Source organism: Hibiscus syriacus, unplaced genomic scaffold, assembly GCF_006381635.1.
Source record: "Hibiscus syriacus cultivar Baekdansim isolate YM2019G1 unplaced genomic scaffold, ASM638163v2 tig00110332_pilon, whole genome shotgun sequence".
NCBI lineage: Eukaryota > Viridiplantae > Streptophyta > Magnoliopsida > Malvales > Malvaceae > Hibiscus > Hibiscus syriacus.
This window is the reverse complement of record NW_024062688.1, coordinates 5,968,762-5,987,287: the sequence shown is the minus strand read 5'-3', so window position 1 is coordinate 5,987,287 and position 18,526 is coordinate 5,968,762. Positions and strand designations below refer to the sequence as shown.

At 37.4% G+C, this 18,526-nt stretch overlaps 2 protein-coding genes and 1 pseudogene across 2 annotated transcripts; all 3 read left to right on the top strand.

Annotated features, from left to right (window-relative positions):
- The first annotated feature begins 223 nt into the window (after positions 1-223).
- Positions 224-1,269, top strand: LOC120119233 (histone deacetylase 15-like). The gene is made up of 4 exons (XM_039139080.1): positions 224-300; positions 384-429; positions 728-899; positions 1,059-1,269. The coding sequence occupies exons 1-4, from the start codon at positions 251-253 to the stop codon at positions 1,166-1,168; spliced, it is 378 nt and encodes a 125-aa protein (XP_038995011.1). The 5' UTR covers positions 224-250; the 3' UTR covers positions 1,169-1,269.
- Positions 1,270-4,920: 3,651 nt separating this feature from the next.
- On the top strand, positions 4,921-8,588 carry LOC120119942 (protein FRIGIDA-ESSENTIAL 1-like). Its single transcript, XM_039139729.1, has 5 exons — positions 4,921-5,222; positions 5,806-6,244; positions 6,362-6,579; positions 6,656-8,115; positions 8,317-8,588. The coding sequence occupies exons 1-5, from the start codon at positions 5,063-5,065 to the stop codon at positions 8,344-8,346; spliced, it is 2,307 nt and encodes a 768-aa protein (XP_038995660.1). The 5' UTR covers positions 4,921-5,062; the 3' UTR covers positions 8,347-8,588.
- Positions 8,589-10,745: 2,157 nt separating this feature from the next.
- Positions 10,746-18,202, top strand: LOC120119567 (annotated as a pseudogene).
- Positions 18,203-18,526: the final 324 nt, after the last annotated feature.

Below are 18,526 nucleotides of genomic sequence, written 5' to 3'. Positions count from 1 at the left end.
GATTGTATTACAAGTTTTAAAAGTTGGGGGACCTAAATGAAAGCTTTAGAAAAGTTCAGTGACCATTACTATACTTTACCCTATTTTTAATTCATCAAACTGAGTAAATGCATGTTTTGGTTCATTTTATGAGTTTTTTAGAATTTTCATTTTGTAAATTTGAGTTTGTCCTTTATGTTCCTTGTATTGCATAATGAGTGTCGATTTTTCATTGTAGGTGACTCCTGCTGGTTATGCACAGGTGACGCACATGTTGTGTACCCTCTCTGGTGGAAAGTTGCTGGTTATACTCGAGGGCGGGTTTGTGGTTTATTCTCTGCTGTTAGGTAAGGTCAAGATTATCATCTAATTAAAGCTTCTCATCAACTTTTTCATTTTGGCAGCTACAACCTCCGTTCGATATCTTCTTCTGCTACTTCGGTGATTAAGGTAAATACACACAAAATAATGTAGATCAAATTATGATGCGCCATTAATTTTGTAAGAGTGAACTAGATGAAAAATAACAAGGCCATGTTGTAATTGCTTTCGTTTAACATGACGTTGGTCGATTTGTATATGCATTTGTACACCCGTGGTGTGTATACATAACTAGACACATGTATAATATTTGTATATTGCATTGAATTGTGTCTTGGTTCTTCCATAACCCTTTATAAAGAGCTAAAACCCAAATCGTATAATGCAATATATTCTGACAGGCTCCTTTTTGTATCATATGGAATAGGTACTTTTGGGTGAAAGTCGTGAGTGTGAACCGGATAACGTCATTCCTTCTAGAGCCGGCCTGCGTACAGTGCTGGAAGTCCTGAAGATTCAGATGAATTACTGGCCGAATCTAAGCTCAAGCTTTGAAAAACTGCAGTCGCAGTGGGGGATGTATTCCGTGGAGAACAAAAGTAAGGAACTGTTTTCGAGCTTCTCTCGGAATCTAACTATTGATATATAGTTTGTTGCAGATATAGGGTTTCTTTTTTGTTTGTTCACGTTGTCGGGAACTCGAACTTATTGTGCGTTGATAATATTATTTTCCTCGAATCCACTCTTTTTGTTTGCAGGAAAACGAGTTAAAAAGAGACGGGAGTTCGAGCCGCCGATATGGTGGAGGTGGGGTAGAAAACAACTTCTGTACCATATCCTTACAGGAGGACAGTTTCATCCAAAATGAAAGCAGTGCTGAATGTCATCCGATTCTTCTTGCTTAATCGTGTAATTTTGTCCACTGTAAGACAAATTGTTATATCGGATAGGTGTTTCTTAATCATAACAGATACCCTAATCTTGTTTTATTTAATTTCAATATGATCTTTGAGAAGTGTTTCACTGGACTTTATGGCACATTAGAAAGTGTATGCTTTACTGTTAACTTTTTTTTAATACTATGTGTTCCTTATGTACTCATATCCCATAATTTAACCCTTTCATTTTCTGAAAATTACAAATTTAATATTTTTCTTTTAATTTGTTAAGATTTAATCTTCGTGTTTTACACAAATCTTTTTATTTTCTTATGTACTCAATAAATTAGTAAAGTTCATGTTAATGTGTTTATGAATAATTGGATTAGCATTTGATGATGATAATAATAAACGTCTAATTATAAATTGAGAAAATAACCTCATTGACCACGACCACGACCACGATCACGACCCGACCCGAGACGGACGAAGGTGGCGGCGGCGCGCGAGAGTCCCCCTTGTTCTCTATCACTCAACAAGGAAATGGGAAAGCCAAGCCTTAAATACCATTCTCAATAGTATTTCCAATACTATGTGAGATTGAGCATTACCAACACTTGTTTCTAATACAATGTGATTATTCAGGAAACAATTAACAATCATGCACCTTAAAACAACTAAATCAGCAACCAATTGCATTAGTATTATACGATTAAATATGTCATAATTAAAAGTCAATCTACAATCAATCGCGATTATTACAATTTTAAGCAAAACATTAAAAAACAATATCACTATTTAAGGCTCAATCCCACATAGTATTGGGAACAAGTGTTGGTAATGCTCAATCCCACATAGTATTGGAAACACTATTGTGAATGGTATTTAAGGCTTGGCTTTCCCACTTCCTTGTTGAGTGATAAAGAACAAGAGGGACTCTCGCGCGCCGTCGCTGCCGCCGTCCGTCTCGTCTCGTCTCGGGTCGTGGTCGTGGTCGTGGTAATACGTATCTTAGACACGTCCGTGCGAATACTATCTTTTTAGAGAAAATTCTTAAGAAACAAATACAATTCTGACTATCGCAACGAATTTGGAATAAATCGCAACGCGAACTTGGACTATCGCAATGCGATACCGGAGATCTCGTTGCGAATTATCGATCACATTGCGATTTAGTTGGTCATTTTGACAAATTCAAAAAAATTGATTAAAATCGTATATTGTAAAACATTTTTGGTCAATAAGATTATTTTATCTTATAAATTTTATCCCATAGTTTATGAAAACTAATAAATTATTCTTTTATTTTAATTTATCAAAACCTATTATAGTACTTTACGAAAGCTGAGATGTTTGTACAGTTGTTGATACTCACACAAATCAAAGCTGCATATTTTGATCCTTCAGCCATTAATATGCAACAAAATAGTAAAAATTAATAATTCAAGTCTATACAGGTCAAGTAGAAGAGTTAACTTCTCACTTTCCATAAAGTTTAGGGAAAATTATGCATTTAGTACCTAGACTATCAGTTTTGATATGTTTTAGTAACTAAACTTTCAATTTTTTCAAAACCATACTTAAAGTTTATTTTTTGTTTCATTTTAGTACCCACCATTAATAACTTTAGTGTTTGTTTCATTTTAGTACCACATTCCAAATTTAACGTTAAGTTTTGAAGAAAAAAATGAAAGTTTAGGTACTAAAACTGATAGTTTAGGTAGTAAACGCCTTAAGTTTTTAACGGAGGGGTCCAAAAAGAAATGAAAATTAAATGTTAGATATGATTTTGAAAAGAAATGAAAGTTTAGGTACTAAAACGTATCAAAACTGATATTTTAAGTATTAAATACGTAATTTACCCTAAAGTTTAACAGTGCTATTGGATTAACTCTTAATAAAGTATAAAAATTAAAATTAACTTCTAATCTTTCGTAAAAGTAGAGGGATAAAAATTACAATAGTTCAAGTTTATGTGTTTGAATAATTACATTATCATTTTAATTTTGGGTAAAGTATAGTTATGGTCATTGAACTTTTGTAAAGTTTTCGTTTAGGTCCCCAAACTTTTAAAACTTGCAATATAGTCCCCCAACATTTAGTCCGTTTGCAATATGGTCTCCCAACAGTTACGTCGGGGACCATATTGCAAACGGACTAAATATTGAGGGATCATATTGCAAATGAACTAAATATTGAGGGACCATATTGTAAACGGATTAAATGTTAGGGGATTATATTGCAAGTTTTAAGAGTTGGGGGACCTGAATGAAATATTTAGAAAAGTTCAATGATCATTATTATACTTTACCCTTTATAAAATTAAAAACGGTAAACCACAACTAATCACTCATTTTTGAGTAAGTTTTTTTTTCCATTGAAGTTTCAAAAGTAACAAATTGGTCACTAAACATCAAATAGGTCCTTGAACAATGATTTTATATCTAATTTATTCCAAAAGCTTTCTAATTTTTTTGTTTATCATTCGAAATATTTGATTGTTTTGTGTCCAAAAAAAGTTAATTTCTAAGTTTTATTTTTAGAACTTAAAAAGTATATACATATAAAAATTGGAAAAAATTAGAAAAATTAGAAAGTTTTTGGGGTGAGATAGATATAAAATCATTGCTCAAGGACCTATGATGTTTCAGTGACCAATTTGTTTCATTTGAAACTTTAGTGGGAAAAACAAAAACTTACTCAAATATTAGTGATAAATTATGTAGTTTAATCTTTTTAATTTTATAAATTCATTGTGTCATGACATATATCTATTAAAGGTATAACGATAGTTAACCCTCAGTGATCATATCTTAATTAAATAAAAATGAAAGTGATTAAATCTTATGTTTTTTTGAATTCAATACAACGAAAAATGTACAAAACTTAAACCAAGGTGATCAATCTTGTAATTTATCCTAAAAAAACACATGTATGATAAAATTATTTGGGAATTTCGTACTTGTTAAGGAGGAATTATGAAATATCACAATACAATATATTTATCGTGAACGGGATACAATTACAGATTGAAGGATGCATTAATCGTAATATATGTAGTTAATTGTACCGGCTATTTTGATATTTCTCAAGCTACTTTACGACGATTTAAATAAATAAAAAAACTTTCGATTTATCAATATATGGATTTAAATTCCTCTTCTTATTGTATTAAAAGCACATTACCAAATCATATTTCACCATTATATTAGGTCAATTGAACAAGCTACATTGGAGAACATATATGATTATCTCATCCTTTAAGTATACTATACTCAACCAAGAAAACTGGGAATCACATGGTAACTTATGATAATCATATCTTAGATATAAATAAATGGTTGTCCCTTTTTCCCATATATATATGGGGTAAGGGGGGAGGTAAAATAGTAGGCTACCCCCAACACCAGGTTGAGAGCAGTTTCCGTAAGAGACCTCCGAATTATGAAATGCCCTAACATATAGCAATTATATTTTTAAAAATGTCTAAATGTTGAGGGATGATTTTTTTATGTAAACCAAAGTTATATACACTTGATGGAAACATTAACCTGTTATTAATATTCCTTAATTTATCGTTTTTGAATTTGATAGAGGTTTCCTTCTCTGAAAGGGTCAATTTATCTAATTTTGAAACTAAGAGGGGCCTATTAGATATTTCAACCATATTTTTAGAATAGCATATGGCCTATTAAAATCCAACAGTGGCCCAAAGAGAGGTTAATTAATTTATCATCTTCGAAGCACGCGCGTGAATAAGTAAGCAGGAAAGGGTCTTCGTCGTCCAGGTGAATGATCGACGGCCAGATGGCAAAACATGATTAAAGCTCACGCGCTACTCAGAAATTCACATCACGTCTATCACCACTCGGTCTCCTCCGCCGATGTCCCTGTCAGAATACAACGCCTCCCCACGCGCCGGGAACGTCGATGAAAGCCGCACTGCCGCGACCGTCGAGCGTGAATTTAACAGCTCCGATATGGAAATCGATGACGATGAAATAGAAGAGGAAGACGATTTGCAAGGCTCTTCGAATCGAAATGGTTAGTCAATCGAATTTTGGGTGGATTGATTTTGATTTGTTTCAATATTTATGACAATTTAGTTTTCTAGTAGGAGATCAAATACTTGCATCTGTTCGAAGTTTTGATTTTTTTTAGAAGATTGTATTGTTTTGGGAGAAAAGGAAGTTAAAAAGGAAGAAAAAAGACACGAACTTTCAACGTGGAAAAAGATTTTTATAGATTTTCCTTTCTGTGCATTCATTCAACAAATAGATTGTTTTTTTTTTCAATTGAACCCAAGTATTTTAGTATTTTGAGAAATTTGTAACCATTTTTGTGATTTGCTGTTAGCTTTAACACACTGTTATACAGTGCTGTGACCTCTTAGCATCAGCAGAATTGGTCTATCTTTATCGCGTTCCTGCAGTACTGCAATTGAAACAGCAGTGCAGGCGCTTGTATATATTTTCGCTTTCTTTTGGTTGGTGATTAAATGTTAAAGTCCCCAGATTACAATAAAATAAAATGTAGAGACTCCGTATTTTATTCAATAATATTTCATAGTGTGACTGGAAATGTTGGATGTTTCTTGCCATCTTGATTGACTTTTTCTTCCATGTAGATGCTCAACTCGGATCAGATTCGTTTAATACTCCTGCAAATTGTGGAACAAGAATATCATCTAAAACCCTTGATGTAGGAGAGGATAGTGCTAATTTTAAATTTTCTAGTCTTCCAAATGAACTGTTGACAACTCAAAAGGAGGATCTATGTACAAAATATGATGGTTCCAAGTATTCAGTATCTGGAAAACAGCCTGCAAAGGAAAAGGCAATTCAAGAATATATGGTTCATGGAAAAGATACCCGAGCCATTTTAGAAAGAAAAGCCCCTGAAGACTACCATGATCAGGATACTAAAAAGCTTGCTGTCAATGAGGTTAATTCCATTCCGGTTGGAAATCACTCAGATGAAGGAGTTCAGAGTGGCCTAGGCTTTGAGGAAAAAAGTAAGCAAATTTATGTGCAAAGAGAGGATGGTAAGAGGAAGATAAAATCAAGGTGGGCTGAGACCTATATGCCTTTTATAACATAGAATGAATCTAAGTTTCGTATCATGAAAATTTTTCCTTCCAAAGATTTCACATCCATTGATTTACTAATCAATATGTTTCACAGGCCTGCTGCTTCTCTCACTAGTGCTGGGAGTCTATCCCCTGGCATTGACAGTGAGAGCAAACGCCCTGCGCTTATATGTGACTTCTTTGCTAGAGGATGGTGCATCAAAGGGAGTTCATGTACATTTCTTCACATAAAAGATGGGAAAAATCCTGGACAACAGCCCGAGGAAGATGTAGATGTAGCAGAAGAGAAAAGAGCTGTTGAGCTTGATGAAGGTAATAAATATTTTCTGCATTACGGAGATCCAGAATCTTCTCTACGTGCTATTTTAATAAGAACCTTATGCATCAGGTTTTAGAAGTGCTGCTGAAAGATCAAAATCTCCTGCTTCTACTGATACACGACCTTCCTCAGTTGTGAATAAGGTTGGATTATCTTCTCAGTTCTTTCCAGAAAGAATCTTGCCATTGGGGCTTGATGAAAGCCATAGGTTGCATCAATTTCATGATTCTAATAAGTTCCCTTTGCTCCAGAGTAAGGAGAACTCCATGGTCACTTCCCCTGCCTCTCAGCGGTTTTCTGCATCTATATATGGTTTGGGACCACCTAAGGATGTAAGGAAAAATGGATTAGGTCAGAATTTTCCTTATGATAATTATGCGAAGCTTGCTTCACTGGGAGATAAAGGTACCTTCAGTAATAGTTTTGTTCCTGAGAATATATCTTCATTAAGCGGCTCAGTTACGTCATTGGGCAATGCATATAATGCGAATCAATCGCTTCGTGTCTCAACATGCCTAGCATCACTGCCTTTAAGCTATTCTTCAAGTGCATGCCCTCTTGGTGCTCAAAAGATGTTGGACAATGACAGTGAGCGTTGTACTTCAAGGTTATCTTGTTTGCTGCAAGTCTGTTCCCCCTTCACTAATTCTAAACCAGAAAACTTTCTTGTAAATGATATTGCCAGGGATCATCCATTGCACTTTTCTGAATGTAGAATAGAAATTTCTTCAGATGATTGGGAACCTTCATTACCCTTTCGGCCATCCTTTTTTGTCACCTCTGGCTTATCATCTCCGCAAAGCCAGTATGACCCTGTTCGTGATAGCATTGATTCCCCCAATGCAGGAGAGAGGTCTCTTATATTTTCTTTCTCTAATCCAGGTCCATCACTCTTGAATGTAGCATATCCACCAGCATATGGCGATTCTACATCAACAGGGCCAATGATCCCTGGACGTAATGATGATAAAAGAACAGCGTCTTGTCATAATAGATACCATGAGAATTGGGTCAACAATAATTGCTACCCTTCTGGAAAAGATTTGCTAACAATTGATGCAAACGATGGAACTTCTGCAGTTGAGATGCAAAATGGGACTCTGGTGAAAGAAGAGATTTCCTCGGTTGCTTCTCGTGTCATAAACACTTCAGCGGAAAATAAAATTGATACAGATCATGATCGCAGACATCGAAGAGGCACGACTAGATGCAAAAAAGACTTGGAAGTAGATAGGGTTAGAGAAAAGAATGAAATAGATGTTGAGGTTGAACATAAGGAAGATGGGGATTTGCGAAAAGAATCAAAAGCAATGAGGCATTTTCATGCTGCTCTTGTAGATTTAATTAAGGAACTGTTGAAACCAACTTGGCGTGAGGGTCATCTCAGTAAAGATGCTCATAATACAATAGTCAAAAAAGCAGTTGACAAAGTTCTTGGTAGCATACAGCCTCTTCAGGTTCCAATCACGTTTGAGTCAGTTAAGCAATATCTTTCTTCAGCCCAACCAAAAATAGCAAGACTTGTTGAGGTGAGAGTCTTTGATTCCAGAGGCACTATTCTGTGCACGTTCTATAAAATAAATGCTCCGTTTCTTCTACCAATCCCCTTCATGCAACTGAACTAGATCCCAAAGTGTGAATATTGCTTTTCTCTATCAAGTGTCTATTAGTGTTGTATTTTTTTAATGTAACTCATTCATAAAATTGACATTATTTTTTCTGTTTTGCAGGGATATATCAATAAATACAGAAAATCTTGAGATGTTAGGCCGAGTGCTTATGTATCTTTTGCACATTTAATTAATGAAAGTCTTGTACAATTTAAACCGAGTATCATGAAATTCTGGATTTTTTCATGAAATGTTTTCGTAAAGATTTGTTTTTGCTTCTTTATTAGCTGTATTTAGAATGAATTTCTACAATATATGTGTCTTCCTAACAGTTGGCAAGTCTAAGAGACTATTTTATTTTTCTTAGCTTGCATGTTGTGAAATCTCCCAAGGAGTTTAAGCTGAACCATTTAGTAGTACAATGGAACAGTTAGTTGCAAGGTACACTTTTCATGGATATAAGGTAGGAGACTAGGAGTTGTTAAAAAGAAGTGACTTATATTGTAGTGCCTTGCAGTTTGTCAAGAAAATTTTAGGTGGGTTGCAATATGGAACGTAAGAAGCATTATGGTTATGGTGATACGAATATTTATATTTATGGTCTCTTTGCCTCCAAGATTATGGATCAAAACTGGCGTGAAATATGCTGATTTCTTGTGGAGACTTACTCTGTTTTGATCATCTCTTTGGTCTGTCTTACTTTTTCTCTAATCACGGAAGTGTTTGGCTTTTCTACGTTGTTGTCATACTTGTAGAATAACGGAGACCCGTGCTCATTTCATTTTGCTTAAGCATTCCTTTTCTTTAGTAATTATATAGAAGAAATCCTTAAGCATTTGCTTCTTTTTATTTATGTTAGCTACTCCTAATGATTTTGCTATTATATGTTCATTTAGAATCATCTGTTAAGGTGATCAAAAGAAACAAATATTTTGCTACCGCAAATTAAGGTTTGAAAAAGAACTAGATTAGGCTGATAGGCTATTTTATGAAGTGATGTATCATTCCCTGTCAGAAATCATGATATTCAATTTGCTTCTTGATGTGATTGATGAGGACCTTATGTGTTCGTATCATGGTTTTCAATTGGAATCTTGTTACTGCAAATATGTGGTAGTCGTTGTGGTTTGCTTGAGATTGTGTCGATTTCGGTAAGAATACTCGTGGAAATATATTGAATATCGGAGATTATCATGTTGTGATCTCAATTAAGTTTCCTTCAGGTTGTGGCTTCTGTACCGGGTTCAGTAGATACAAAACAACTAGTGTTCATCACTATTGTTCTGGTATTGAATGCATAGATAGTTAGTTCAACTTTGTTCTTGTTTCAGAGTACCCCATGAAACTTATCTGGATATGGAAAAACTTGTTTAAAAAAAAAGAATGAACTTACACGAGCCATATACTCGTATCTAATACTTGCACTTGAATTCGAGTAACATAGACATAGTCATAGTGTTGTGAATGTGATTCATTCATGGTATATGCAAATATAACATATGTATGACCGAGACTTGCCCACTTGTGTTGGAAAACAGACTTTGTGTGAACCAAGGGGGAAGGCATACTTTAGGGTTGCAAGTCAAGTCCTTTCAGGAGGGTTGTTGGGTGTTCAAGAAGATCGAGTTCTATGCATAAGCTGTGAATTTAGTTATTATGTCTTAATTATGTCGATTTAAAATTTTGTACTCTTCGAATTTTGAAATTCAGTCTCTAACCTAAACGATACTAGGGATATTACGACTAAAATAACAAGAGTTTAAAATGATCAAATTGGAAGATAAGAATTATATTTACAACTGATGCATAACTTAAAGACTAATAATGGAATTCAACTTAACCCGTAAAAAGACAAAATATCAAATTAAGTAGAATGATTAGATTCATAATTTAGGCTAAGCATAGGGAGTAATTGGAAGCGCCACCATGGTTGAGCCAACAGAGAGTACCCAATTTTCTTTTAATTCTCAAATCAGACTTGAAATTTATTATATTATTTTTTAAAATATTTTAATTATAATGCAGTTTTGAAAAATAATTAAAATATATTGATTTTATAAAAGATCTTTATAGTTCATGTTATAAAATAATGGAAAATGATGGTTGAGACATACATATGTTATTTGTTATTACTTTTTATATTCTCTTTTATTGAAATTAATACTATTGTAGTCTAAATTTCATTGACCCGATGAATTTTGACAGCATAATTTACAGATATACTTAAAAACTTTAAGGATTCATTTTAAAAAAAAACAATTAGGTACTTTTTAACCCACAAGTCTAATTCTACAATCTTTGAATTTTTTATTAAAAAATCTCCAATAAGTTAAGATTGCGTTTAAGTATTGATTTATTCTTTAGCAAAATAGCGATTAAAAAAGGGGAAGCGATTCGACAAGTCGCCACGTGTAAGCATTTTCAGGCCAGCCGCCTTTTCGTCCCCTCTCTTACAAACTTCACAGTTTTCAGACAAATATATTTATTTAAAAAAAAACTAAAAGAATTAGTCGACCCGTAGACTAGATCAATGGGTCGTCGTCTCCTTCATCAGAATTGGACTAAACACTCCCACCCCAAATCCAAACTCAGTTCCACTAAACCTTTAAGCAAACCCGGTCAACGTCAACTGCTAAACCCATGGCCGGAAATTTTCATAAATTGGACCCTCAAACGGCGGCGGAAAAGGCGGTTTCGGTTATCGGGTTCGGGTACGATTTATCCAATGATATAAGGCTATCAGCTTGCAAGCCGGGTCCTTCTGGGTCGAGATTGATCAAACTTGACACAGCAGTGAGTCGTGAACTGGTTTTTCCTGGTGGGGTTGTTAAAAATGTTCCCATCTCGATTAAATGTGATAAAGGCGAAGGTACCAGGTTTCGCTCCGATGTTCTTTCTTACAATCAGGTACTAATTTTTATCTATTTTCCGTTCTTTATGTTTGAGGAGTATGTATGTATGCATGTATATACGTATGTATGTAATACTGTTTCTGTTTTGCTGGTGTTTGTGCATCTTTGTTACTATTTGGTAGGCTGTTTTGCAAAGTAGTATATGTGTGTGTGTGTGTTTTTGCTGGTTTTCGTGCATCTTTGTTCTAAGGAAGTTGTTTTGCAGTTTAACTTGTCCATAAACATTTGTAGTATAAAGAAAGCAACAGAAATCCAAAATAAACGAGCTCCGAATTCAAGTGTTTTCTTTAGTTTTTTCTTCATGGAATTTTCACTTCCTCTGCATTTAACTTGTCGGTTTCATTGTGTGCTTAGATGTTGGAAAAGTTCAACCAGGATCTCTCTTTATCCGGCAAGATTCCGTCAGGATTATTAAATGCCATGTTCGAGTTCAAGGGCTGCTGGCCGAAGAATGCCGGTGCCACAAAAAGTTTTGCTTACGATTGTTGGTTCATAACACTGTACAGTGTCGAGCTCGACAGAGCACACTTAACTTTGTCCGAGCGTGTGAGGCAAGAGGTGCCTAGTACTTGGGACCCTGCCGCCATTGCCGAGTAAGTTCTTTTTATTTTTACGAATGTTGAGTGCGCTTTGGAGTAAAAGGCCTGCTTGGAATCAAGATTTTATATTGTAATGAATTGCAGTCCTCTGTGTTCAGATTATAACACAAGCACGACGACTGCAGTTATAACATTAGTGTCTCTGTTCGGGTTAACTATACGTATTCGTGTTAGTTTTCTTAATCCTTACCGATTATGTTTTTCCTTCTCCAGGTTCATTGAAAAATACGGTACTCACGCACGTTATCACCGGGGTTAAAATGGGAGGTAAAGATGTTATACACATAAAGCAATCATAGAATTCAAATCTTGATCCCAACGAAGTGCAGGAAACTTTAAAGCAATTAGTTGATGAGAGGTTCTCAAAAAACGACGTAACTCCTGAATTCTCAGGAAAACCGAAGGTACAAATGGTGCATACTTATTAGTCGGTTCTTTTTTTTCTTTTGCATTCTAGAATAGGCAAAACTGTGATTTTCGATGAGTTTCCGGGGAATCATCACTTTCAACTGTATTTTATTGATTCAGGATGAACCTTATATGCCCTGGGACCTTCAAGGCATGCTTGCTGCATCAGTTAGACCACCTGTTGTTACTCGCTCGAAGAATAACGTAAGTTTCTCTGTGTCCATTTTAGCTGTTATTTCAGAATCGCACTGGTTAAGAAGCAAACTGCATTCGGTAATGGTGACTCTCATTTAACTTTGCAGGATATTGTGATTGTTTATATTCGAAGGGGAGGTGTTGATTTCAGTCAAAGTCACAGCCGGTGGCTCTCGACTATATCGCAGTCTCCCGAAGTTATATCAATGTCCATTGTGCCTATTACTTCTCTACTGAGGGTGCTCGGGGCATTGGATTTTTAAACCATTCCGTGAACTTATACGATGTGAGTTTGCATAATCGTACCTTCCGGTTGATCTTTCCGATGCTAAACGTCTAGATATATATTATATCCCGTTTGATTGTATCGTGAAGGCATATGTGAGCACTGGCCTCTAATGGTGATATACAAATATCTTGCAGATAAACCACCGATGGAGGAACTCCATGTATTTCTCGAGTTTCAATTACCTCGACAATGGGCTCCTGTGTATGGTGATCTGCCTCTCGGTCTCAAGCGAAGGAAGCAAGCATCCCCGTCGCTTCAGTTCACTTTCATGGGGCCTAGGCTTTATGTTAATACAACACGGGTATCGTATTGCACCACTCGATAATACTTGCACGATACACGTTAATATTTTAGTTATTTATGATTGCTTGCTGCTTATTGAAGTCCCAAAGTGCCGACCTGTTCTTGAATCCTCTATTTGCAGGTTGATACCGAAAATCAACCCGTGACGGAAATACACTTATACTTGGAAGGTAAGGAGCGACCATCTAACAATACATCTTCAGCATTGTTAGGTATGGCTCATAAATATATCAGTAAAGTACAGGGTTGATTTTGTAATTATGTACCAGGGTTTTCTATTATAAATAGAGATGTAACCTAGACCTAAAAAAATCATTGAATAAAATTCTAGCGCCGCCTAGGCACCGAGGACGTAAGCACATTACCGAACCTCGTAAAATTCTCGTGTTCTTTCGTTTTCTTTACCCGTTTTCGTCAACAATTGGTATCAGATGTCAGGAGCAAAATTCGAAGTCGCGAAATTCGATGGTCAGGGTAACTTCGGATTATGGCAAACGAGGGTGAAGGATCTATTGGCGCAGCAAGGGATCTTGAAGGCTTTGCGACCTACAAAGCCGGCGTCGATGGATGAGGAAGATTGGGAAGAATTGCAGCAGCGAGCGGCAGGAACCATACGATTATGTTTGGCGGACGAGGTCATGTATCACGTCATGCATCTATCGTCTCCAGACGAAATTTGGAGGAAGTTGGAAAGTCAGTTTATGTCCAAATCCTTAACGACAAAACTGTATCTGAAGCAGCGGCTGTATGGGCTGAAGATGCAGGACGATCACGATTTGGCGCAACACGTGAATGTCTTCAATCAAATCGTTTCTGATCTGGCTCGGCTTGATGTGAAAATTGAGGATGAAGACAGAGCGATGATTCTGTTGTGTTCGTTGCCTTCCTCTTACGAACACATGGTGACTACTCTTACATATGGGAAAGAGACTATCAACGTTGAGGAGATTACTGCAGCCTTGTTGGCTCACAACCAGCGGAAGCAGAATGCAGGGGAAAGCTCTCAAGCCGATAGCTTATATGTCAAGGGTAATCGAGATCGTGGACGGAAGCCAGAGAAGGCAGGGTCCGGGAAGCGGAATTCCAGATCCAAATCCAGGGATAAGAAGACGATTCACTGTTACAAGTGCAAGGAGGCGGGACATATGAAGCGAGACTGTCCGAAGTTGAAAAAGCAGACTGATGAGAAGCGTGATGGCTCATCCAAGTCTGTGAACGTGGTCGAGGATGATACTTCTGATTGCAGTGAGGGTGATATGCTTTCTATTTCAACGACACAATTGACGGATGCTTGGATTCTTGATTCTGGATGTTCTTATCACATCACGCCAAATAGGGAATGGTTTTCGACGTATAGGCCGGTTAATTCTGGTTCGGTTTATTTGGGTGATGATCGATGTTGCAATATTGTTGGTATTGGTGATGTCAGAATTAAGATGCACGATGGCTCCGTTCGGACGTTGAGTGGTGTTCGACATATCCCAGACTTGAAGAAGAATTTGATTTCCTTGGGCACTTTGCACAAGAATGGTTTTATCCCTAAGGCTGACGAGGATAGGGAAACCATTCGGATTGTTAAAGGAGCATTGACTGTGATGAAAGGCAAAATGACTGCAGGGAATATCTACAGATTGTTAGGGAGTACCGTTGCAGGTGGAGTTCACTCTGTTGAGTCTTGTGATGATACGACAAAATTGTGGCATATGCGCCTTGCTCATCTTAGTGAACGTGGTATGGCAGAATTACACAAGAGAAACTTGTTGCATGGTGTCAAAAGCTGTAAGCTCGATTTTTGCAAGTATTGTGTTCTTGGTAAACAGACTAAAGTCCGTTTCAAGACTGCGAAGCACACAACTCAAGGGATTCTTGATTATGTGCATTCTGATGTATGGGGGCCTTCCACGACATCGTCTTTGGGTGGATCTAGGTACTATGTTACTTTTATTGATGATTTTTCACGGAAAGTTTGGGTGTATTTTTTGAAATAGAAATCTGAAGTTTTTGAGAAGTTCAAGCTGTGGAAAGCTGAGGTAGAAAACCAAACAGGACGAAAAATCAAGTGTTTGCGGTCTGACAATGGTACGGAGTACACAGATGCACAGTTCCTATAATTCTGTAAGAAGCATGGGATTCAGAGGCATTTTACAGTGCGCAAGACACCACAACAGAATGGTGTTGCGGAACGAATGAACAGGTCGTTGAATGAAAGAGCCAGATGTTTGCGGTTGAATGCGGGGCTTCCCAAACACTTCTGGGCTGAGGCTGTTAACATGGCGTGTTACTTTATCAACAGATCGCCAAGGGCATCGCTGGCTGGGAAAGTTGCAGAAGAGGTATGGACTGGTCATGATGTTAGTTTTGATAACTTACGGATTTTTGGTTGTCCTGCTTATGTGCATGTACCTGCTGATGAGAGATCTAAACTTGATGCAAAATCGAAGGAGTGCATTTTTCTGGGTTACAAGAAAGGTGTCAAAGGATTCAAGTTCTGGGATCCAGTTGCGAAGAAAGTTGTGATTAGTAGAGATGTCGTTTTTGATGAACAGTCTATGTTGCAGCAGAAGCAAGACACGACAGTGGTAGATTTCAAGCAGTTTCCAGTTGAGAAACCAGAAACTTCTCAACCGACTTCTGGTGGTTCCACTACGGATGATTTGCAGGATTATAGTCTCGCCAGAGACAGGGTGAGACGGACGAATATAAAGCCTCCGAACAGATTGGGTTTTGAAGACTTGGTATCTTTTGCACTTACTGTTAGCAGTGATGATCCAGTTACTTTTCATGATGCCGTTACTAGTCAGGAAAACGACAAGTGGATGGCAGCCATGGTTGAGGAGATGGAGTCTTTGAATCACAATCGCACATGGGAGTTAGTTCCCCTTCCTGAGGGTAAGAAGCCGATTGGTTGCAAATGGGTGTATAAGAAGAAACCAGCAGTAACAGAAAAAGAGGGGGAGAAGTTCAAGGCTCGTTTGGTAGCGAAGGGTTTTTCACAGCAGAAAGGAGTTGATTATGATGAAATCTTTTCTCCTGTGGTCAGGCACACTTCAATCCGAGCAGTACTTGCATTGGTGGCTAGTTGGGATTTGCATTTAGAGCAGATGGATGTTAAAACTACTTTTTTGCATGGTGATTTAGAGGAGCAGATCTACATGCGGCAACCTGAAGGTTTCACTCAACCTGGAAACGAGCATTTAGTTTGCAGATTGAAGAAATCTTTGTACGGGTTAAAACAGTCTCCGAGACAGTGGTATAAACGGTTTGACTCCTATATGATCAAGATTGGCTACAACCGATGTGAGTATGATTGTTGTGTCTATGTTAAGAGCCTTGATGATGGTTCTTTTATTTTTCTATTACTGTATGTTGATGATATGTTGATTGTTGCGAAGAACATGGATGATGTTATCGGTTTGAAAACTTTATTGAGTCAGGAATTTGATATGAAAGATTTAGGTGCTGCAAAGAAAATTATTTGAATGGAAATTTGCAGGGACAGAGACTCAAGGAAACTGCGGCTATCTCAACGGGGTTATGTTGAGAAAATGCTAGAAAGGTTTGCGATGAGCAGCGCGAAACCAGTTAGCACTCCATTGGCGAATCACTTTAAGCTCTCATCAGAACAGTGCCCTAAGACAGATAAGGAAGCTGAAAATATGGCAAAGGTTCCGTATTCTAATGCTGTTGGCTGCTTGATGTATGCGATGGTATGTACTCGTCCTGATTTAGCTCATGCTATTAGTCAAGTTTGTAAGTACATGTCTAAACCTGGTAAGCAACATTGGGATGCAGTCAAGTGGATATTTCGGTACTTAAAGGGTACTGTGGGACATGGAATTGTTTTTGGGAGTCAGCGGGATAATCCTTTGGTTGTAGGATATGTGGATTCAGATTATGCAGGTGACTTGGATAATAGAAGATCTACGACAGGGTATGTGTTTACTCTTGGTGGAGGGCCTATTTGCTGGAAGTCTACTGTTCAATCTGTCGTGGCACTATCTACAACTGAAGCTGAATACATGGCAGCGGCTGAAGCTGCAAAAGAAGCTTTATGACTTACTGGTTTAGTGAAGGAGTTGGGTGTTCAACAAGGTGGAGTTCAGTTGCTTTGTGATAATCAAAGTGCTATTCACTTGGCTAAGAATCAGGTGTATCGTGCTAGAACTAAACATATTGATGTAAGGTTCCACAAGATCAGAGAGTTGGTTGCATCTGGAGAGGTTTTGTTTCAGAAGGTACATATTGATGAGAATGCCGTTGATATGTTCACCAAGCCAGTTACGACAGACAAGTTCAAGCATTGCTTGGACTTGTTGAATGTTTTCGAGTTGTTAAAGAAGCAAGGTAACCCAACCCACATTGAAGTTTCCAAGGGGCAGGATATTCGCCAAGGTGGAGATTTGTTAGGTATGGCTCATAAATATATCAGTAAAGAGGACAGGAGATGGAGCGGAGTGAGCGAAGCGAACATCAACTGTCCTTACAAAGAAAGTCTCGTTGTACGGTACAGGGTTGATTTTGTAATTATGTACCAGTGTTTTCTATTATAAATAGAGATGTAACCTAGACCTAAAAAAATCATTGAATAAAATTCTAGCGCCGCCTAGGCACCGAGGACGTAAGCACATTGCCGAACCTCGTAAAATTCTCGTGTTCTTTCGTTTTCTTTACCCGTTTTCGTCAACAAGCATCTTTCAACTCTTCCAGCAATCCTCCGACTCTCCGATGATCACAGTTACGAGCCTATCAATGAGCTCGAATGTGGGTACTTTGAACCTGTCAAGTGGAGCATATTGTCCCATGTATACACCGCACCTATGCAATACAATGGAAGCCACTTTGATGATACTGCTGCTATTGTAACCAAGGCTTGGTTCGAGGTAAAGATTGTCGGGATGAGGAAAGTTCTCTTCCTGAGGCTCGGGTTCTCCATGGTCGCCTTCGCTAAGATCCGTCGATCCGAATGGGACGGCCCCGCGACGTTGTCACGGAAATCGGGGGTTTTCTCGACACTGATCAGCACAAGGTTTAGTTCAGGGCTGACTCAACCGGAGAAGCCGGCGAAAGTGGATTTAAATTCAGCTATTTTCCCCGCTGGTCCGCCTTAACCACAAAGAGCACCGAAAATGATGAACTTTGTAGACACAAACGAGATGGTTAGGGGACCGGAGGACTCACCGGAATATTGGGTGGTTACCGGAGCCAAACTTTGTGTAGAAGGTGGCAGGATCTCAATCAAAGCAAAATATTCATTGTTAACAATAATGTCAGAAGAAGTATGATGTTAATGTGAGAAAAACCAGATGATTGTAAGCCATTCTTCTCAAACTATTCATTGGGTTTCATGCATTGTTTGTCATTGTACATGTTATCATTTGCTTCATTTATTCGAAATTGTAAGGCCATTTTTTCTGTTAATCTAAATTTTCATAGAGGTCTTCGTAGGTTGAAAGAGTATTCATATTATATATATTTATAGAGGACGATAATATCAGGGTTTGAAGCTTAAGTTTCTTCTATAATCAGACAGGTTGATGATTCATTGATTATTAGTTGGTGTAGTTAAATAAGATCAAAGATTTATTAAATTTGTAAACAGAAAAATTTTAGTTAGAAAATTGATC

What these genes read in the sequence shown, in the direction of transcription:
- LOC120119233 (XM_039139080.1), top strand. Translation starts at nt 251, where the DNA reads ATGTTGTGTACCCTCTCTGGTGGAAAGTTGCTGGTTATACTCGAGGGC. An exon ending in CTGGTTATACTCGAGGGCGG is followed by an intron (nt 301 to 383) that starts GTTTGTGGTTTA and finishes TCATTTTGGCAG; the next exon opens with CTACAACCTCCGTTCGATAT. An exon ending in CTGCTACTTCGGTGATTAAG is followed by an intron (nt 430 to 727) that starts GTAAATACACAC and finishes CATATGGAATAG; the next exon opens with GTACTTTTGGGTGAAAGTCG.
- LOC120119942 (XM_039139729.1), top strand. Translation starts at nt 5,063, where the DNA reads ATGTCCCTGTCAGAATACAACGCCTCCCCACGCGCCGGGAACGTCGAT. An exon ending in AAGAGGAAGATAAAATCAAG is followed by an intron (nt 6,245 to 6,361) that starts GTGGGCTGAGAC and finishes TATGTTTCACAG; the next exon opens with GCCTGCTGCTTCTCTCACTA. An exon ending in AGCTGTTGAGCTTGATGAAG is followed by an intron (nt 6,580 to 6,655) that starts GTAATAAATATT and finishes CTTATGCATCAG; the next exon opens with GTTTTAGAAGTGCTGCTGAA.